This window comes from Anolis carolinensis, unplaced genomic scaffold (genome assembly GCF_035594765.1).
Source record: "Anolis carolinensis isolate JA03-04 unplaced genomic scaffold, rAnoCar3.1.pri scaffold_13, whole genome shotgun sequence".
NCBI lineage: Eukaryota > Metazoa > Chordata > Lepidosauria > Squamata > Dactyloidae > Anolis > Anolis carolinensis.
The window spans coordinates 13,091,474-13,114,551 of record NW_026943824.1 but is presented as its reverse complement, the minus strand read 5'-3'; the positions used below and the strand labels follow the sequence as shown (position 1 = coordinate 13,114,551).

At 45.4% G+C, this 23,078-nt stretch overlaps 1 protein-coding gene across 1 annotated transcript in view; it reads left to right on the top strand.

Annotated features, from left to right (window-relative positions):
* The window catches only part of pkd1 (polycystin 1, transient receptor potential channel interacting), a 143,430-nt gene that overhangs the window by 70,565 nt on the left and 49,787 nt on the right, over nucleotides 1-23,078 (top strand). Inside the window, exons 15-22 of the mRNA XM_062964287.1 lie at nucleotides 2,032-5,657; nucleotides 6,370-6,516; nucleotides 13,665-13,808; nucleotides 15,347-15,626; nucleotides 19,258-19,474; nucleotides 20,556-20,715; nucleotides 20,820-20,972; nucleotides 21,675-21,819. Coding sequence (XP_062820357.1) covers nucleotides 2,032-5,657; nucleotides 6,370-6,516; nucleotides 13,665-13,808; nucleotides 15,347-15,626; nucleotides 19,258-19,474; nucleotides 20,556-20,715; nucleotides 20,820-20,972; nucleotides 21,675-21,819 — 4,872 coding nt within the window. The remainder of the gene's footprint in view (nucleotides 1-2,031; nucleotides 5,658-6,369; nucleotides 6,517-13,664; nucleotides 13,809-15,346; nucleotides 15,627-19,257; nucleotides 19,475-20,555; nucleotides 20,716-20,819; nucleotides 20,973-21,674; nucleotides 21,820-23,078) is intronic.

Below are 23,078 nucleotides of genomic sequence, written 5' to 3'. Positions count from 1 at the left end.
CGTATCACTAAATCACAAGTCAAACACTTTCCAAGTGTCTAGGACTGTGTGATGTGTTGTTGTTGTTATTATTACCATTAAGCTTTTATCTAAGACCCAGACAGTTCCTGCTCTTAGTTCTTTTTATGTTTGCTTGACATTATGGACAACAAATGGAAGTGAAACAATTCTGTTCCTAATGTTGATAGCATTTTATATTTTCACTAGCTGTGCCCTGCCACGCGTTGCTGTGGCCAATTGGAATTGCAGTGAATAGCCTCGCTGCTTGAAAGCCTGGCCGTTTTCTACATAGGTTATGCTTGCTAGGCCAGGTTGAATGAGATGGAGTAGCCTTGTGATTTCCAAAGCCTGGCTTTGAAGCTGCAAGGCTGTTCAGTGTTAATCAAGGTGGGCCACAAAGGGGTTGAGATATGTGTGGAATAACGTGCAGTGTGGTAGAAAGAACTGTTGTCTGGTTGAGGCAGGTGTTGCCATGGATCTCCTTGATTAGCATTGAATAGGCATGCAGCTTCAAGGTCTGCCTGGTTAGTACTTGGAAGAATCCTTTACTGGGACGTGTTAGCTGGGTGTGATTATTAAAGTTGTTTAGCTTCCAAGCCTGGCTGCTTCCTGCGTGAGGGAATCCTTTGTTGGGAGGTGTTAGCTGGGCCTGGTTGTTTCCTGTGTGGAATTCCCCTGTGTTCTGAGTGTTGTTGTTTATTTAGTGTCGTGATTTTAGAGATTATATTGTTGTGTATTGTTACTAGAGCACAGTAATTATTATACATTATATTGATAATGTTATATGATTTGCCTGGAACAGGATTATATGAGGCCCCTTCTACACAATGGTTTAAAATTCACACTGAAGTTGTGTTTTTGTTTTTGTTTTTTGCTGTGGCCTAGGATGCAGCCTGGCTTTGAAGCTGCAAGGCTGTTTAGTGTCAATCAAGGTGGGTCACAAAGGGGTGCATTCCGGTTTTTGGGGGTTTTTTGGCCCCATGGAGGTTGGGGATGTGTAGTTTGTTTGTAAGAATGTAGAGACGTGGATGAGGGGTTGTGTTGTCAATTTTCTAGGTTGGGGGGCCTTTAGTTTTGTTGTTTTGCCCGGTGGAGTGATGCCATTCTCCTTTTATATATATAGATAGATTGGAGGTTTTTTACTTACTGCTAAAACTGGCAAAACCAAAGGGCATCCTTATACAATTCAGGCATTGCATCTCCATTCATTCCAAATACACAACCAAAACACGTCTTGCATTTGTCATGCATTTAGGTAATTATCTAATTTCCATCTCACCTTTCTCCCTGCATAAATTGGTATAAAATACCTATTTAGGAAGGTGAGATAATATTCTGGGGAGATCCCAAATGAAATACAGTAGAGTCTCACTTATCCAACATAAACGGGCCGGCAGAATGTTGGATAAGCGAATATATTGGATAATAAGGAGAGATTAAAAAGAAGCCTATTAAACATCAAATTAGGTTATGATTTTACAAATTAAGCACGAAAACATCATGTTATACAACAAATTTGACAGAAAAAGTAGTTCAATATGCAGTAATGCTACATAGTAATTACTGTATTTATGAATTTAGCACCAAAATATCACAATGTATTGAAAATATTGACTACAAAAATGCATTGGATAATCTGGAACGTTGGATAAGAGAGTCTTGGATAAGTGAGACTCTACTGTAGTTATTTTTGATATTTTACATATATATATCACTAGCCTTGCCCGGCCACGCGTTGCTGTGGCTAATGGGAATCCTTTGTTGGCCAGACGGAATAGCAGTGAATAGCCTTGCAGTCTCAAAACCTGGCCGTTTTCTGGAGTAGCTGGAGCTTTTTGTTGTATGAACGTAGAGGCATGGATGAGGGATTGTGCTGCCAAGTTTAGTGTTTCTGGGATGTGTAGTTTTGTTGTTTTGTCCTAGGCCGAAATTTCATTACCCTTGTATATATATAGACCATGGAACATGCAGACTATTTGGGATGTGCATTCTTTACAGGAAGAAATTTCTCTTCTGTCTCCCACTTTGCAGGTGAATATACGCTGACCGTTGTTGTCTACAATGAATTTGAGAACCTGACCTATTCGGTCCCGATCCACATTTACTCATATTTGATGGATCTGACCATGGAAGCCGACACGGATGTTTTAGTGGCAGGCCGTCCGGTCACTTTCAAGGCTCATCCTTTGCCATCTGGATTTGGGGTCTCTTACGTCTGGAGTTTTGGAGATGACTCTATGGAATATGTGGAAAGCCAGCCAACTATAGTCCATACCTACAACACCAAAGGGATATACAATGTCAGTCTCAGAGCCAACAACACCATTAGCACCATGGAGACGTTCTGGTGTTACCGTGTCTTTGAGGAGATAACGGGATTGCATGTGACTATGGAGGAGGCGATAGAGGTCTTGATGCCGCTTGAAATCAGTGCTTCGTCGGAAACTGGAGACAACATCACTTGGATATTCGATCTGGGCGATGGGACGGTTGTGGAGACCTCAGGGGCGTCAGTAAACCACAGCTATTTGAAAGAGATGAACGTCACCGTCAACGTAACGGCCATGAATCCGGTAAACTCAGTTTCCCGAGCTGTGCCCATCCAGGTGTTTTTGCTGATGGTCCTCAAATTCGAGCCTTCTGCTTGTATCGTGGAGCACCCTGACGTCCAGCTCACCGCCTACGTCTCCGGCAACCCCGAGGACTACGTTTTCGACTGGATGTTCGGGGACGGCTCTCCCAACGTCACCGTCTACGGCGATCCAACGGTGAGGCACAACTTCACCCGCTGCGGCATCTTCTCCCTCTCGCTGGCCATCTCCAGCAAGGTCGACAAGATCCATTATTACACGGTGGTCTGTGTGGAGCCAGAGGTCACCAATGTCACGGTGTTCGCCAGGTCTTCGTTTGTGATGCTCGGCAACGAGAGCAAATTCCAAGTCACGGCCTTGCCTCCGTACCCTTACCGTTACCACTGGGACTTTGGGACCAATGACTCTCTTAAGTTTGGAGGGACGGAAGTGAGCTACACATACAAAGCCCCGGGCATCTACTTAGTTGTGGTGACCGTCTCCAACAATGTGTCTTTCAACAACGACTCAGCCTTGGTGGAAGTCCAGGAGCCGGTTGGAGTGGCCCGGATTGAGTCCAACGCCTCCAAAGTCTTGGAAGTCAACCAGGTCTACCTGTTCTCGGCCAACGTGAGCGGGACCAAAGTCAGGTATCTGTGGGACTTCGGGGACGGCACAACTCAGCTGGGGAAGTTCATCACCCATTCCTACAATAAGAGCGGCATCTATGCAGTTAGTTTGAAAGCCTGGAACGAGGTGAGCTTCCGTGAGGCGAGGGTCAATGTTACAGTCAAGAGGCGCCTCCAGGGCCTGAGCATCAACGCCAGTCGGACTGTCGTGCCTCTCAACGGCTCCGTCAGCTTCACGGCCACGCTCCTTGCCGGCACCGCCATCCGCTACTCTTGGATCTTGTGCGACCGTTGCACTCCCATCCTCGGTTCCTCCACCATCTCTTACACCTTCCGTTCTATCGGGACGTTCAACGTCATCGTGACCGCCGAGAACGAGATTGGCTGTTTGCAAGACAGCATCTTCATCTACGTCTTGCAGCAAATCGAAGGGCTGCAGATTGTGGGCGCTGGCCTCCTGGACGACACCTATTTCCCCACCAACAAGACGCTTCAGCTGCAAGCGAACATCAGAGACGGGACCAACATCTCCTACAGTTGGGCCATCGTGAAAGAGAGCCACTCTGTGCAAACGTTCACCGGGAAGACGTTCTCCTTGGTCATTCTGGACGCTGGTGTCTACATTGTCCACCTGAAAGCCACAAACATGCTGGGCACTTTGGCCGTGAACAAGACAATCGAGTTCATTGAGCCAGTGGGCGTCTTGAAGCTGGTGGCCTTTCCCAACCCTGTTGCCGTGAATGCTTCCATCAACGTAAGTGCCGCCATCTCCGCTGGGACCGGACTGGAATATACATGGTACCTAGAAAATGAGGTCCCCGTCACCACTGTTTTTTCAAGCATCACACACTTCTTCCAAAGCCCTGGGGCCAAAGAGGTCACTGTTGAAGCAGAAAACAAGTTGGGTTCCACCAACGCCACGCTTATGGTCTTCGTCCAGGAGCCAGTGACGGGCCTGCGGATCAGGACCCTGAGGCCAAACTGCACTTACATTGAGTCTGGCTCCGTGGTGAACTTCTCCGGAGAGCTTGAAAGCGGGTCTGACGTGTCCTGGGTGTGGAAGATGCCCAATGGGACCATATCCGGGCAAAGAGTGGCCCTGACATTCCCGACGCCCGGGTTCTCCTCCGTTTGCCTCAACGCCTCCAACGACGTCAGCTGGGAAGGCGCCTGCCACAACCTGACGGTGCAGGACGCGATCCGGGACCTGAGGCTGAGCGTGAGCAAAAGGGTGCTGGAACCCGGAGAGGAGGCCTCCTTCTCCATCGGGATGTCCTCCGGTTCCTCTGTGAGATACGAAGTGAGCATTGCCGGAAACCAGTCGATGGTCCTCAACGCTTCCAACTTCAGCTACACCTTCACCCGAGTGGGAGATTACGTGGTCCAAGTGACGGCTGAGAACTATGTCAGCGTGGTCCACACAGAGGTCCATATCGTGGTGTTGGAGGCAGTCCGTGGCTTGCGGCTGGTGGACTGCTGCGAGCAAGGCACTCCCACCGGGGTGGAAAGGCGCTTCGCGGCGGAGGTCGAGGCCGGCTCGCGGGTGTCGTACCAATGGCGCATCACCTTGACGGAAGACGAAGGCCATTCCCGAGTGGCCACCTTAGAAGGTCCCAGCATCTCCTACATGCCAGAGGTTGCCGGTCGACTTGACGTCCACCTCCAAGCTTCCAACCTCTTGGGTGGCCTGAACGTAACCGTCGTCATCCAAGTCCAAGACCTCATCACGCAGCTCTCCCTCCTGCCAGTCAAGCCCTTCGCCAATCGTACGACATCATTCACCGTGTCTGTGAGGCCTAATGCTCGGCAGGTTGGCTTCTTGTGGCGCTTTGGGGATGACTCTCCGGTTCTCAGGACCGATGTGGCTTCCGCCAGCCATACTTACCTGCAACCTGGAGATTACCTCGTGGAGGTGAACGCTACCAACCTCATCAGCTCCTCCTTCGCCCAGCTGACAGTCACGGTCCGAGTCCTGGAGTGCGAGGAGCCCGAAGCCGAGCTGGCGTTACCCGCGCAGGTGGTCATGAAGCGGTCACAGAAGAACTACCTGGAGGCCCAGATCAACCTGCGCGGCTGCACCAGCTACAAGACGGCCTACCTGTGGGAGATCTACCGAGCCCCGAGCTGCCTGCAAATGGGCAGCGCCGACAAGGTCCACCTCCCCCACGTGGATGCTACCCGGCCCCAGCTGGTCATTCCCAAACTGGCCCTGGACTTGGGCAACTACTGCTTCAAGTTCTTGGTCTCGTTTGGGGACACGCCGCTGTCCAAGAGCACCTTCGCCAACGTGACCGTCCTGCCCAACAAGCTGGTGCCCATCATCGAGGGGGGCTCTTACCGCGTGTGGTCCATCACCCGGGACTTGGTCCTGGATGGAGGCAAGTCCTACGACCCCAACTTGGAGGACGGGGAACAGACGCCGCTGCTGTACAGCTGGTCCTGCGTGTCTTCCTCCAAAGTAAGCGGTAGACATGTCCAAAAATCGTTTTGAATTGTATATCGGAATTATTTCGGATTGTTCTCGCTTTTTGATACACATTCCGAGACATTGTCTCACAGCGCAACCAGCAATGTAATTCGAACCATTGTTGGCCCATTCTCTAATTGTCTCTTAATGTTTCGTTAATTTTTTTCCCCCATGACATTTTTTAAAATATATTTTTAAAAATATTTTTTTTAAAAAATGTTTCTGCAACCTACCTTGAATGGGAGTTTAGCGCAGCCTAACATGGCCGCCGCTCCCCGGCCAATCAGAAGCTTCCACGATGGTCGCAAAGGTGGGGGCTAACGTCCTCTGCGTCTACATGGAAGATTGCCGTATGGCAGTGTGTAGCGATTGCGCATGCGCGTCCGCCATTTTAGAAACATTTAGAATCATTACGAATTTTCGGAAATATCCGAAATTTTTGGGCGAAAAAAATCGGAAATACTTTCTATATCGAAGCGCCAGCGCCCCCTACTTTAGAAACGAGAATTGAAACATTTTTTTCATCGATCGGACATGCCTAGTAAGCGGGCCTTTGGGCTTCCTTTGGGGCCGGAGAGTGTAACCCTTGACACCCTCCAGATAAAAACGGGGCTCCTTGGAGAGAACGGGTTCCCTCGAGACCAGATTTGAATGCAATCTCTCTTTCTCTCCCTCGTTCCCCCTTTTTTCCTCCTCAACGCAGAGCCCGTCGTCCAAATGTGCGCTCGACTTCAGCGCCAGGGGAGGCGTGGTGACCGTTTCCAGAGCCATATTGGAAGCAGATGTGGAGTATACCTTCGCCCTGTCCGTCTGGAAGGAGGCAATGAGCCCCGAATCCACCAACCAAACGGTTTGTATTGTGGCGCCTCCTCTCTCCTTTCCCTCTGAAACGAAAACTTGACTACATCAACTCAGTTGCAAGACGGATATGTCCGTTCAACATATACAGTTCAACTCAATCGCCAGATCTATGCATTAGGCCAGGGGTCATGGTGCCTCAGATTGTTGAGGGGCCGAATTATCATTTGAAAAAAACACACAAACAAATTCCTATGCTCACTGCACATGTCTTATTTGTAGTGCAAAAAAAAAACAAACAAACCCCACAACAATAATTTATTTATATATTTATTTGCTACATTTATACCCCACCCTCTCTCACCCTGAAAGGGACTCAGAGCGGCTTACAAGTTGTATGTACATACAATCTATATATATAAAAGAGTGATGGCATCAGGGCAGCAGACAAAACAACAAAACTACAGGCCCCCCCAACCTCGAAATTTGACAACACAACCCATCATCCACGGCTCTAGGTTGATACAACAAAAAGAAAAGAAAAATAAAGTCCTAATTAGAGGGAGAGGAATAATAGTTTTTATCCAATTGCTGCCAGTTAGAAGTCTAAGCTCCGCCCACTTGGTCTCCTAGCAACTGACTCAGCCCAGGGGACAGGCAGAGTTAGGCTTCACTTAGGCCACTTCCACAGATTATCTAAAGCCCCAGCTTCTGCCAACCCAGAAGTTCAAAAACATGCAAATGGGAGTAGATGAATAGGTACTGCTCCGGCAAGAAGGTAACGGTGCTCCATGCAGTCATGCCGGCCACATGACCTTGGAGGTGTCTATGGACAACACCGGCTCTTCGGCTTAGAAATGGAGATGAGCACCAACCCCCAGAGTCAGACACGACTGGACTTAATATCAGGGGAAAACCTTTACCCTTGACCTTAACTACCACCAATTCCTCAATACTTTATTTCCCAGACCACCAGACTTCGCCACAGCAACGCGTGGCCGGGCACAGCTAGTTTATTTATATATTTATTTGCTACATTTATACCCCACCCTCTCTCACCCTGAAGTGGACTCAGCGGCTTACAAGTTGTATGTACATACAATATATTATATTATTAGCATAGCACAATATTAACATTATATATTACTATATTTTACTATACCATTATACCGTAATATTATTAGTAATATTACATTTAATATATAATATATAATTAATATTGTTGTATTATAAAAAGGTAAAGGTTTCCCCTGACGTTAAGTCCAGTCGTGTCTGACTCTGGGGGTTGGTGCTCATCTCCATTTCTAAGCCGAAGAGCCGGCATTGTCCGTAGACACCTCCAAGGTCATGTGGCCGGCATGACTGCATGGAGCGCCATTACCTTCCCGCCGGAGCGGTACCTATTGATCTACTCACATTGGCATGTTTTTGTACTGCGAGGTTGGCAGGAGCTGTATTATTATTATTAGCTGCCCTGAGTCCCCTATTGGGTGAAAAGGGCGGGGTAGAAATACTGTAATAAATAAATATATAAATATCATATTGTATTACCTTATAATATTTATTATCAGTATTATATGTATACACAATATATTATGTTATTACCATATCATTTATTTACAATATTTCATTTACAGTATTGGTAAATGAAAAAACAATACAATATTTAAAAATAAAAATAATTTTAACCAACAGACTGTAAACTTATCAGGATTTCAGTGGGAAGTGTGGGCCTGCTTCTGGCCATTGAGATAATCAAGTAGGATTGTTGTTGTTGTGCCTTCAAATCATTTCAGACGTTGGGCGAGCCGAAGTCTAAACCTGAGGGCGGGGGCCAGGTAAATGGCCTTGGAGGGCCGCATCCGGCCCCCGGGCCTTAGTTTGGGGACCCCTGCATTAGGCTCTCCAGACCAATACATACAGAAATGTCTTTTCCAGTTGCCAGTAGTTAAAATGAGTTGTTAAAGCTCAAACGTGGTTTCAAATTCCGTAAGTATCATAAATTGTGTATATATCATCGTTCCTGCCTCGAAGGGGGTTGGACTGGATGGCCTTTGTGGTCCCTTCCAATTTACTGACTATATAAACAGAGGAGCCCCAGTGGCGCAGTGGGTTAAATCACTGAGCTGCTGAACTTGCTGACTGAAAGGTTTGTGGTTCGAATCCGGGGAGCGGGGTGAGCTCCCGCTGTTAGCTCCAGCTTCTGCCAACCTAGCAGTTCGAAAACATGCAAATGTGGGTACCGTTCTGGCGGGAAGGTAGCAGTGCTCCATGCAGTCATGCTGGCTACATAACTTTGGAGGTGTCTATGGACAACGCCGGCTCTTTGGAACAGGCGCCCCCAGTGGCGCAGTGGGTTAAACCACTGAGCTTTTGAACTTGCTGACTGAAAGGTTTGTGGTTCAAATCCGGGGAGCAGGGTGAGCTCCTGCTGTTAGCTCCAGCTTCTGCCAACCTAGCTGTTTGAAAACATGCAAATGTGAGTAGGTCAATAGGTACCGTTCCGGCGGGAAGGCAGCAGAGCTCCATGCAGTCATGCCAACTACATAACCTTGGAGGTGTCTATGGACAACGCCGGCTCTTTGGAACAGGAGCCCCCAGTGGCGCAGTGGGTTAAACCACTGAACTGCTGAACTTGCTGACTGAAAAATTGGCGGTTCCAATCCGGGGAGCGAGGTGAGCTCCCGCAATTAGCTCCAGCTTCTGCCAAACTAGCAGTTTGAAAACATGCAAATGTGAGTAGATCAATAGGTACCGCTCCAGCGGGAAGGCAATGGCGCTCTATCCAGTCATGCCGGCTACATAACCTTGGAGGTGCCTATGGACAATGCCGGCTCATTGGCTTAGAAATGGAGATGGACACATCAGGGGAAAACCTTTACCTTTACCTGCTTGGAAAGTCGTTGTTATGCTCCAGAAACTTCGTCTTTGTGGCACAAACTATGCTGAATGGGTTGAGACTCTATGAGATATTCATTGGAAAACTATAGCAAAATGTGCAAAAACAAAAAACAAAGTTTGCTCATGGCTGGTATAGAAGTTGAATTCTTCCCATAGGCGGCTTTTCCCGTTTTCCTTTCCTTTTCCAGCCTCTCTCTCGCTTCTTCTCCCCCTCCTTCCTTCCTTCCTTCCATGAAAACGCCTTTTCATGAGCCTGAAAACAAACCCGCAGCCAAGGAACCTTCTGGTTTCCATCACCAGCCGTTGCTCCAGGAGACACTTGGCCGCGGCAGAAGGAGGCCCAGATTGTCTGCAAGTGGAAACTCTGACCGCCTTGATCTTTTTTTCTTCTCCTTCTTCTTTCCCTTTTTTTTTTTTTGGAAGGAAAAGGGTGGGGAAGAAAGAAGAAGAAAGAAAAGAATCCCGAGTCAAATTGATAGTCTTTCAAGGACATTCCGTACTTGTATCTAGCTTTGCAGGCAGGAATGCCAAGCGAGGATTTTACTGCGGCTGGGAATTTGCAAAAGGCTGGAGGAGCCGACAGAGAAGGATGGAGATAGAGATATATATTTCTTTTAACTCCCTGCCACGTCATATGGCACCTTCGTTGCTCCTCCAAAATAATAGTTCTTAGGGAAGGATGGGATGGGTTTCAAAGGGAATTTTGTCACAGTTGCAGCAACATAATTGGGGATGGTTACCGTTTAATAGTGATTAATAATAATAATAATAACTAAACATGAGGAAAGTGAGGGATACTGATAACAATAATAACATAATAATAATAATAACTAAACATGAGGAAAGTGGGGGATACTAATAACAATAACATAATAATAATAACAACTAAGCATGAGAAAAGTGGGGGATACTAATAACAATAATAAAATAATAATAATAAATTAATAATAATGATAATAAACATAAGGAAAGTGGGGATAATAATAATAACTGCAACAACAATAAAGTATTATTAGTAATAAATTAATAATAAAAATGAATAATAAATATGAGGAAAGTGGGGGATAATAACAACAACAATAATAATGTCGGAACACAGGCGCCTTAAAGAGCCACACACACAATACTCAGTCTTAACAAAAGTTTTATTGAAACTCAAAAACAGGTTCAGAGACACTTAAATGCAGTGTCTCTGACCAAAAACTCAAAGTCTTTGCCCAAACTGGGCTAAAAAGGCAAAACGGAAAATAATCCGGATTAAATGGATGGATAATCCGGATTAAAACATAGTCAATGGAATTGGCAGCAAACAGCGCTGGAACAGGCTTCCTGGAAGTTAGCGCTGCACACCGAAGTAAACAAAACCAATAAAAGTTCAACAAAATAGCAAAATGGAGGTCCAAACTAACATCGTCCCAAAGTTGTTTACACAAGCCGTAGTTAAGTCAAGCCAGGAGCCAGGAACAAAGGAAAGCCGCACTCTCAATAGCCAATCCAAAGGTAGTTTACCAAAGTGGGTAACAGAAGCCGAAGTCAAGTAAATCCAAAGCCAGGAAGGGAGAAAGCTGCGCCTACGAAAAGCCAGTCCAAAGGTCGTTACCGAAGGTCATCAAACAAAGCCAAAGTCGCCAGTCCAAAGGTCCAGGAAAGGAGAAAAGCACACTCACAATAGTCCAGTCCAAATCCAAGAATCACAGGAACCAGGAACGCCAAGCTGTAGAGCCAGGACCCAAAACCCAACAGGAAAAACAAGCAGGGACAAACCTACACCAAAACGACACTTTGCCTTCTGCAAAGGATCCCCATTTCAGACCCTACTTTTAACTTACACATCATTATCTGAAGATGAGCTGGCCTCCACCCCATCGTCATCCCCCACACCTGTTCCTGTCATCACACGTGAACCCCGCCTATCATCCCTCCATCTCCTATCAAAACTTAGGTCTCCCCATGCCCCGGGTGTATCAGCTGTTTGGCAGTCTTCCTGTCCCGAAAACCCCACAAATGTATCACCAGAAGTTGGCTCTGCAAACACATCCGTCATTTCTTGTACCCTATTCCAGTCCGATGTGCCCTCCACATTTTCATCGCTCTCAGACCCATCATCCCCAGAGAAACCCAAAAACGACTCCTCCTCTGTGGGAGCAGTAAGTATATCCCAGAGCTTCTTCCTCTCCCATTCCTCATCTGATTCCTGCTCCCGAGTAACCCTTTTAGTTCCTCTATTCACATCCATCCCGTCTCCTTCTTCAATCATTGACTCCTCATCACTTGAAAACCCTTCAAACGTATCTTCCTCAGAAGGTGCCATAAGTACAGTAGAGTCTCACTTATCCAACGTAAACGGGCCGGCAGAACGTTGGATAAGTGAATACGTTGGATAATAAGGAGAGATAAAGAAAAAGCCTGTTAAACATCAAAATAGGTTATGATTTTATAAATGAAGCACCAAAACATCATGTTATACAATAAATTTGACAGAGAAAGTAGTTCATTACACATTAATGCTATGTAGTAATTACTGTATTTACGAATTTAGCACCAAAATATCACAATGCATTGAAAACATTGACTACAAAACTGCCTTGGATAATCCAGAACGTTAGATAAGTGAGCGTTGGATAAGTGAGACTCTACTGTATCTCCCGGATCCGTTTCCTTTGTTGTTCCTCATCTGGCACCTGCTCAAGATTACCCCTTTTCCTCCTACTAGTACTTCTACTACCATTTGTAATATTGCCAGGAGACTCAACTACAACAAACAAAGTATTGATAATAATAAATTAATAATAAACATGAGGAAAGTGGGGGATAATAATAATACCATATTAATAATAATTAATACAATAATAATAATAAATATAATGAGGCAAGTTGGATGTCATAATAAACATGATGAGGAGGGTGAGTCCGGTGGCCTAGGGGATAAAAGCCTTGTGACTTGAAGGTTGGGTTGCTGACCTGAAGGTTGCCTGGTTCAAATCCCACCCGGGGAGAGTGCGGATGAGCTCCCTGTTTCAGCTCCAGCTCCATGCAGGGACATGAGAGAAGCCTCCCACAAGGATGGTAAAACATCAAAACATCCGGGCGTCCCCTGGGCAACGTCCTTGCAGACGGCCAATTCTCTCACTCCAGAACCAACTCTGGTTGCTCCTGACACGAAAAAAAAATCATAATCGTGATGATGAGGAAATTGGGATAAATAATTGAGGAGGACTGAGGTGACAGGGATGGAATCCTTTTCTATCCCACCGCTGCCACCAATTGAGGAGAGCCCAATTTGTGGTACTCAACTCAGGCAGGGGGAAATCTTTTTTGAATCCCACCACTGCCTCCAATTGAGGAGATGTGCACGCGTATGAGAGGGAGGGGTGGAGGATGTGTGAATGTATGACAGGGATGATTTAGTGGATAAGGAAGGATAACGGAACTGATTGGGTTTAAATGAGTAAAGATGGTAACTTATATAGGAAAGTACGGTAACTTATATAGATAGGTACGGTAACTGCCACCAACGTGAGGTAACAGGCTTACAGAGAGGCAAGGAGACTTATCTTTATGAACAATAACAAAATTCAAGTTTATTTTTGGTACATAAGCGTATGGTTTCAATCAGTAAACGTTCCGGATCTTAAGTTACAATGTAGTCTTTCTTGAATGGATATTTCTTAAATAACTTCTCTTCAACACAGTATACTAAACTCCCCCGGTCAGCTTATATTCCCAGCCTTTCCCCTGAGTGACCATAAGCTGCCGTCCTTAGCTGATTTCTCCAGCTCCTAATCTTTCCAAAACCTAACCGCAACTGTCCTTTTTAAACCCTCACAGCAACTGAACTTTTTAAAAGGGAATCTGCTCCAACTGTCATCTTAGCCACGCCCCTTTTTCCTCCAGAGAGAGGTTACGTTGCCATGGCAACCCGCTGAACACAGCTGGCTTCCATGTGAGACCTGTCTTCATCAATACATAACTCCCCTTTTTCCTTTTAATAAACAAATAAAATCATATCAATAATTCCCATTAACTCATAACATCCTTACAATAATAATAATAATAATAATAATAATAATAATAATAATAATAATAATAATAATACAAACACCATGATGATGATGGTGATGATGATTTGATGAAGATGATGATGATTTGAGGATTTTGGATCAGGGAGATCCAACCTGAACTCTTTGGGTCCTAATGTCAAGGAGAATGCAATGGAAATGGATGGGGATGCAATGGCAGATAAGGATAGAAGATTTTCTACTTGGAGCTGAATGCTTTCTCCTTCCTCCTTCCTTCCAGGTCTTCCTGAAGAGAGGCACCGTCCCCATCGTGTCCTTGGAGTGTGTCTCCTGCAAAGCCCAATCCGTCTACGCCGTCAGCCGCAGCTCCTACGTCTACTTGGAAGGCACCTGTCTCAATTGCCAGAACAACTCCAAAATGGGGGTGAGGGTCCGATCGATGCTTCTGCAGAGAAACAGAACAATCACAGAATGCGTTCCCAGTTTGAAAGTGCTATTTCCTTTTTAACTGTGCGGTCCTTTCTTAGAACAGGAGTCGCTGATGGCACAGCGGGTTAAACCGCTAAGCTGCTGAACTTGCTGGCTAAAAGGTCGGCGGTTCAAATCTGAGGAGCGGGGTGAGCTCCCGCTGTAAGCCCCAGCTTCTGCCAACCTAGCTGTTCAAAAACATGCAAATGTGAGTAGATCAATAGGTACCGCTCTGGGGGGAAGGTAACGGCGCTCCAGCTACATAACCTTGGAGACGTGTACATTTCTAAGCTCTTCGGGTTAGAAATGGAGATGAGCACCGACCCCCAGAGTCAGACATGATTGGACTTAATGTCAGGGGAAAACCTTTACCTTTTATTTATTACAGTAGAGTCTCACTTATCCAACGTAAACGGGCCGGCAGAACGTTGGATAAGTGAATATGTTGGATAATAAGGAGAGATTAAGGAAAAGCCTATTAAATATCAAATTAGGTTATGATTTTACAAATTAAGCACCAAAACGTCATGTTATACAAAAAATTTGACAGAAAAAGTAGTTCAATACGCAGTAATGCTACGTAGTAATTACTATATTTATGAATTTAGCACCAAAATATCACAATGTATTGAAAACATTGACTACAAAAATGCGTTGGATAATCCAGAACATTGGATAAGCGAGTGTTGAATAAGTGAGACTCTACTGTATTATTATTATTGACACAAAGACATAGTATGACTCAGCAAACGAGATCTATATGCTGGATTTCGTATCACAAAATCACAAGTCGATTATTATTACAGTAGAGTCTCACTTATTCAACATAAACGGGCTGGCAGAATGTTGGATAAGCGAATATGTTGGATAATAAGGAGAGATTAAGGAGAAGCCTATTAAACACCAAATTAGGTTATGATTTTACAAATTAAGCACCAAAACGTCATGTTATACAAAAAATTTGACAGAAAAAGTAGTTCAATATGCAGTAATGCTACGTAGTAATTACTATATTTATGAGACTCTACTGTATTATTATTATTGACACAAAGACATAGTATGACTCAGCAAACGAGATCTATATGCTGGATTTCGTATCACAAAATCACAAGTCGATTATTATTATTATTATTATTGCTGTTGTTGTTAATAATATATTTATTATTATTTACAGATTTACAGGCAGGCAATAAATTATTATTATATTTATTATTATTTACAAGCAGGTAATAATTTATTTTTATTTTTATGTACCTTTACTTTTACCTGCTTGGAAAGTCGTCGTTAAACTCCAGAAACTTTGTCTTTGTGGCACAAACTATGTTGAATGGGTTGAGACTCTATGAGATATTCATTGGAAAACTACAGCATAATATTTGTCAGCATGATGTCCTGCAAAAAACAATATTTTTGCAGTTCAATAAAAATGTCCCGTGTTTTAATGATCAAGTTACATAATGTTCTCTTGGGCTTCCCTTCTTGGCCTCCTTGCAGAAGTGGGCGGCCCAGAGCTTCAAGAACAAGACGCTGCCCTTGGACCGGAGCACCACCTCCACGGGCGACGCGGGCATGAACCTGGTGCTGCGTCCGTGGGCCCTCAAGGACGGCGAGGGCTACACCTTCACGCTGCGCATCACCGACCTGGCCTCTGGCGAGACCGGCTTTGCCTCCATGGACCTCCTCCCCAACCAGCCTCCCTTCGGAGGGTCCTGCTGGCTCTCCCCCATGGGGCCCCTCCAGGCGCTGACCGCCAAGGTCCACTTCGAGTGCACAGGTCAGTTAGCCAGCTACATCATTTGGAACTGGTGCATGCTTTTGAGTAGATTATCACACGACACTGTTACTGCGCTGCTATCCCATTTTATTTATTATTTATTTATTTACAGTATTTATATTCCGCCCTTCTCACCCCGAAGGGGACTCAGGGCGGATTACAATGAACACATATAGGGCAAACATTCAATGCCAACAGACAAACAACATACAGTATAGACAGACACAGAGGCATTTAACATTTTTCCAGCTTCATGATTCCAGCCACAGGGGGAGCTGTTGCTTCACCGTCCACTAGTGGCTGTACTTCCTCATTCCTTTCCTTGTGTTTTTCTGGCAGTTTTATGGTGTTGTAAATTAGTTAAATTAGCCTCCCGCATAAAGCGTACCTAAATTTCCCTACTTGACAAATGCAACTGTCTTTCGGGGCTGCATAGGTCAACAGCAAGCCGGGCTATTTAATGGTCGGGGGCTTAACCCCACCCGGGCTTTGAACTCATGATTTATTGCAGCTGGTTACTAGCCAGCTGCGCCACAGCCCGGCCCCATGGGCATGTTCCAGAAGCATTCACTCCTGACGTTTTGCCCATATCAATGAAAGGCATCTTCAGAGGTTGTGAGGTCTGTTGGAAACCAGTCAAGTGTGGTTTATATATCTGTGGAATAATGTCCAGGGTGGGAGAAAGAACCCTTGTCTGCCTGAGGCAAGTGTGAATATTACAATTGGCCAGCTTGCGCAGCATTGAATAGCCTTGCAGCTTCAAAGCCTGGCTGCTTCCTGAATCCTTTGTTGGGATGTGTTACCTGTCCCTGATTGTTTTTGTCTGGAATTCCTGCCTTCTAAATCCTATCGCTACCTCTTGCGGAATCGCAGGACTGACTTTTAGGGAGGTCTTTGATAAACTACACATCCCAGAGTTCCATAACAGCGAGAGATAGGATTTAAAATAGGATGGCAGTGCATTAAAGCATCATGTGATAATCTCCAAAGGGCCGGGCTGTGCTGCAGGCTGGTGAGCTGCCAACTGCAACAAATCACTCTTGACCAAGAGGTCATGAGTTCGAGGCCAGCTCGGAGCTAGCATTTGTCTCTGTCTCTGTTCTATGTTAAGGCATTGAATGTTTGCCTTATATGTGTGCAAATGTGATCCGCTCTTGAGTCCCCTTTGGGGTGAGAAGGGCAGAATATAAATACTGTAAATAAATAAATAAATGTACGAGGGTTATCCAGAAAGTAGATTACATTTTGGAATTATAGGAGAAAACATTTACCGTATGCAGTTGAAAGCCAGACCCAAATACCACTTCCCAACATAGTCACCATTCAAATCTAGGCACTTATCATAGCAATGAATGAGCTTGGCAACTCCCTCCCCACAAAACTCTGCCGCTTGCGTTCTCAACCAGCCGGTCACCCCTTTGTGCAGATGCGATCCAGGACAAGCGTGGGGGAAAGTAGAGTGCGGGGATTTTGCACGGCGGATGAGGAAACAACATTTACCATATGCAATTGAAAGCCACACCCAAATATCACTTCTCAACATAGTCGCCATTCAAATCTAGGCACTTACCATAGCGATTAATGAGCTTGGCAACTCCTTCCCCACAAAATTCTGCCGCTTGCGTCCTCAACCAGCCAGTCACCCAGGCGATCCAGGATGAGCATGGGGAAAAGTTGAACTGAGGATTTTGCATGGCGGATGAGCAAACGACTCCCACCCAGAAGACTCCAAAACTTGTGTAACCCGTCGTGTGGGGCCAGGTGTCCCCATGGAACAGCAAAACCCCGGCACTCAATTTTCCCCCACGCTCGTTCTGGATCGCAGCTCCGGGAGGGGTGACCAGGTGATTGAGGACGCAAATGGCAGAGTTTTGTGGGGAAGGAGTTGCCAAGCTTAATAATCGCAATGATAAGTGCCTATATTTGAATGGCGACTGTGTTGAGAAGTGGTATTTGGGTGTGGCTTTCAACTGCATACGGTAAATGTTTTCTCCTATACTTTGTTCATTTTTAATTCCAAAACGTAATCTACTTTCTGGATAACCCTCATATTACGATCCTATTCCTGTAGTATTCTGTGTTTTGATATATACATTTTGTTGTATGTATGTTGTGCATCAAAACATATCAACATAACACCCTCAAGCCATTAGGAGAGGCAGGTAACAAATATTATTATTATTATTATTATTGCTACTACTATAAACCACTTGAGCATATTCTGTATATATCATGCTACACTAATTACAGCAGTTAACTACACTATAACACTAACTACAGCAATTGTCAGAAAACACATGAAAGATGATAATAATAACAATAACAACAATAACAACACACCAGACCTCACAGTTGTGGAAAATAAAAAAGTTTGGATTATTGATGTCGCCATACCAGGTGACAGTCAAATTGACGAAAAACAACAGGATAAACTCAGGACCTCATAATCGAACTGCAACGGCTCTGGCAGAAACCAGTGCAGGTGGTCCCGGTGGTGATGGGCACACTGGGTGCCGTGCCAAAAGATCTCAGCCGGCATTTGGAAACAATAGACATTGACAAAATTATGATCTGCCAACTGTAAAAGGCCACCCGACTGGGATCTGCACGCATCATCCGAAAATAGATCACACAATCCTAGACACTTGGGAAGTGTTCGACTTGTGATTTTGTGATACGAAATCCAGCATATAGATCTCATTTGCTGTGTCATACTATGTGTTTATGTCAATAACAACAATAATAATTTTTTTCCTACCCGCCTCTCCTCGTGGCTCAAGGCGGGTTACAGATAAGGATGTAGAGGGCCGGGCTGTGGCGCAGCTGGCTAGTAACCAGCTGCAATAAATCACTATTAACCGAGAGGTCATGAGTTCAAAGCCCGGGTCGGGTTAAGCCCCCGACCATTAAATAGCCCGGCTTTCTGTTGACCTATGCAGCCCCGAAAGACAGTTGCATCTGTCAAGTAGGGAAATTTAGGTATGCTTTATGCGGGGAGGCTAATTTAACTAATTTACAACATCATAAAACTGCCAGCAAAACACGAGGAATGGAATGAGGAAGTACAGCCAGTAGTGGACAGTGAAGCAACAGCTCCCCCTGTGGCTGGAATCGTGAAGCTGGAAAAAATGTTAAATGCCTCTTTGTCTGTCTATATATGTTGTTTGTCTGTTGGCATTGAATGTTTTCCATATATGTGTTCATTGTAATCCGCCCTGAGTCCCGTTCGGGGTGAGAAAGAAGGGCGGAAAATAAATACTGTAAATAAATAAATAAATAGAGACCAAGATCACTCTCTCATGTGAACTGGTCTTCGGTCAGTTGATGTAATGTTTAGATTTATTAACCAATTAATGAATAAACTGCAAAAGATGCTAATAGAGGGATGCTGTGAGCCAATGAAATATTCAAATGCCACACTTTCCTTACAATAATGTCCCAGTCCGTAGGACTGGAGAAATAGGTAAATAATCATTATATAACTCCGACAGATGGCCATCTTAACTTCATAGTGTGGCTACTTTTGAGGGACAGATTGAGTCTGCAATAGGAAAAGGGAAACAAGGGAAGTTGGGCTCATATTTGCAAAGTGGGTCGTCCCTAACAGAGTGCATCTTTCTTTGCCCGCAAGGATGGCGGGACACTGAGAATGAAGGCACACCCTTGGTGTACGTCTTGCTGGCCACGCGATGTCGATCTGGACACTGCGAGGAGTTTTGGGTCTACAAAGGGAGCCATGCTGAACATGCTGCGTTCCTGCCGCCTGGCTTCCAGGAGAACGGCGCCTCGGTCTCCGTTTCCGTCTTGGTCCAGGACCAGCTTGGTGCCACTGTGGTGGCCTTCAACAGGTGAGGGACTTCCTTCCCATGGAGTTTTTCAAGCTTTCCATATATGGCAATATTTGGCATCTATAGCAGAGCAGAGTGCAGCAGAAACATGCTGCGTCCATAACTCTGTAGGACTATTTACTATCTATAGCAGAGAAGAGTGCAGCGGAAACATGCTGGGCCCATAACCCTATAGGACTATTATCTATAGCAGAGTGCAGCGGAAACATGCTGGGCCCATAACCCTGTAGGACTATTATCTATAGCAGAGCAGAGTGCAGCGGAAACATGCTGGGCCCATAACCCTATAGGACTATTATCTATAGCAGAGTGCAGCAGAAACATGCTGGGCCCATAACCCTATAGGACTATTATCTATAGCAGAGTGCAGCAGAAACATGCTGGGCCCATAACCCTGTAGGACTATTATCTATAGCAGAGAAGAGTGCAGCGGAAACATGCTGCGTCCATAACCATGTAGGACTATTTAGTATCTATAGCAGAGAAGAGTGCAGCGGAAACATGCTGGGCCCATAACCCTATAGGACTATTATCTATAGCAGAGTGCAGCGGAAACATGCTGGGCCCATAACCCTGTAGGACTATTGTCTATAGCAGAGCAGAGTGCAGCGGCAACATGCTGGGCCCATAACCCTGTAGGACTATTTATTATCTATAGCAGAGAAGAGTGCAGTGGAAACATGCTGGGACCATAACCCTATAGGACTATTTAGTATCTATAGCAGAGCAGAGTGCAGCGGAAACATGCTGGGACCATAACCCTATAGGACTATTTAGTATCTATAGCAGAGCAGAGTGCAGCGGAAACATGCTGGGCCCATAACCCTGTAGGACTATTTAGTATCTATGGCATAGCAGAGTGCAGCGGGAACATGCTGGGCCCATAACCCTGTAGGACTATTTACTATCTATAGCAAAGAAGAGTGCAGCAGCAACATGCTGGGCCCATAACCCTATAGGACTATTTAGTATCTATAGTTCCTGGTATATCAGGGGTGAAGGTTGCCATGGTGCTCCTTTTCTTCATGCAAGGAGTGTGTGTTGTTGCAAACATAACTCTGACGGTTCTCTTTCTTTCCAGCTCCCTGGCCATCACACTGCCCGTCGTTCCTGAGGGCTTTGGCAGCCTCCCGCAGTGGCTTTCTAACCAGACCAAGGTGGTCCTGCAGGGCCTGGTGAAGCAGGGGGACCCCCAGCAGGTCATTGAGTTCACCTTGGCCCTCATCACCATCTTGAACGAGGTAGGAAGAAGCCACCCAGCCTCTCCTGGCGCAGGTTAGCCTTTGGCTTCTCAAGTACCCGAAATAATACCAGGATACCTATGTTTCCCCCTTTCCGGCCAAAGTATGAGGGCTCCATGCATTCCCAACCAGAGATTGAGGGTGACGACCGGCTCCGGGCCTGGATGCGGAGGAACATTACGGAGACGCTGGTCTCCTTGAATGTCAACACAGTGGACGACATCCAGCAAATTGCCGCCGTCTTGGCCCAGTGCACGGTAGGACTTTTCCCGGCCTTATTCTAATTAGATTTATTCTAGTTTCGTCCCTCACAAATTGTTATAATATATTTTCTCCATCGTGGTCGCTGTGAAATCGCATTTTAAACATGAAATCTCCATGTTGGATGATATTTCATAACTCCAACAAATTGAATTTTGCCAGAGATCTCAGTCCTACTGGAGACATTGCCATGATCACCATACCATCAGTATAAAGCAAGATGTTCATAGTTCTGGGTAGAACTGTAGTGCCATGTAGATTGTCAGAGGATAATTTGACACAAAGACAGAGTATGACACAGCAAACGAGATCTATATGCTGGATTTTGTATCACAAAATCACAAGTCGAACCACTTCTCAAGTGTTTAGAACTGTGTGATGTATTATTATTATTATTATTATTATTATTATTATTATAAAAATATCTGCAAGAATCAAAACTGCAACTGTGGAGTGCCAAGCCCTGGAAGAGGCAAGATAAGGAGCCCAAGAAGATAACAGCCCAAGAAATGGGACGTCTAGGGCACTGGCTCCTAAACTGTGGGTCCCAACCCCAAATGGAATCTCCTTGACTCAATGTCGGGGTCTTGAAAAATTTGGCAACTGTGAAAAGTTTTGATCAATACCTATTTTCTATTCCTGGAGTTACACGAAGAAGCTCTAGGTTGACTTGTGTTGTGTTGCTCTGCTTTGCACAGGTGGCCAACAAGGCCTTTGTGTGCCGGGACTGCCTGAAGAAGACCTTGGAGAAGCTGGAGAGCATGATGGACATCCTTCAGGGAGAGACCATGCAGGGCACCATGACACCCACCGCCATCGCCGACAACATCCTCAACATCATGGGTGAGTCTCGGGGAGGCGGCACTCTCTCGGCCTCGGAGGAAAGCCAGAGCAGCCCTCCTCTGAACACATCTTGACTTCTTTGGGGTTCTCTTCTCACTCCGGAATTCTGGGATTCAGAGGCTAAAAGGCCATGTGTCGGGTGAGATTGGGATGATGTCTTCCTGCCTGACAGAATGGGGCAGGACTAGATGTCCTTTGGGGGTCTCTTCCCATTCTGTGATTCTATGATCTAGAGCAGTGGTCCCCAAACTAAGGCCCGGGGGCCGGATGCGGCCCATTGAAGCCATTTATCCTGCCCCCATGGCACAAGGGCAGAAGGGGGTTGGGCTAAATGACCCAAGGGGTCTCTTCTCTTAAAGCTATTATTATTATTATTATTATTATTATTATTATTATTATTATTATTATTATTATTATTATTATTATTAGAAACATAACAAGATGAGTCCACAGCAGACACTCTGCTGGTTGTTGTATTGGATCATACGTCGGACACTTCCCAAGTGTCTAGGACTGTGTGATGCATCGGTGAATAATACGTGCAGATCCCAGTAAGGTGGCCTTCTGTAGCTGGCAGATGGTAATTTTGTTAGCGCTGATTGTGTTTAAGTGCAGGCCAAGGTCTTTAGGCACTGCACCCAGTGTGCTGATCACCACTGGGACCACCTTGACTGGCTTGTGCCAGAGTCTTTGTAATTCAATCTTTAAATCCTCATATCGTGTCAGCTTTTCCAGTTGTTTCTCCTCAATCCTGCTGTCCCCTGGGATTGCAACATCGACAATCCATACTTTGTTTTTTAACACAATTGTGAGGTCAGGAGTATTGTGTTCCAAAACCCTGTATTATTATTATTATTATTATTATTATTATTATTAACATTGAGGCTGGGTGGCCATCTGTCAGGGGTGCTGTGCTTGTGCTTTCGGTGCATAAAGGCAGAAGGGGGTTGGACTAAATGGCCCAAGGGGTCTCTTCCAACCCTCTTTATTATTGTTGTTGTTGTTATTAATTATTATTATTGCTCGGTGGCCAACTATAGTCCAGCCCTCCAACGGTCTGAAGGATCGTGAACTGGCCCCATGTTTAAAAAGTTAGGGGACTCCTGATCTCACAATTGTGTTAAAAAACAAAGTATGGATTGTTGATGTTGCAATCCCAGGTGACAGAAGGATTGAGGAGAAAGAAAAGCTGACACGATATGAGGATTTAAAGATCAAATTACAAAGACTCTGGCACAAGCCAGTCAAGGTGGTCCCAG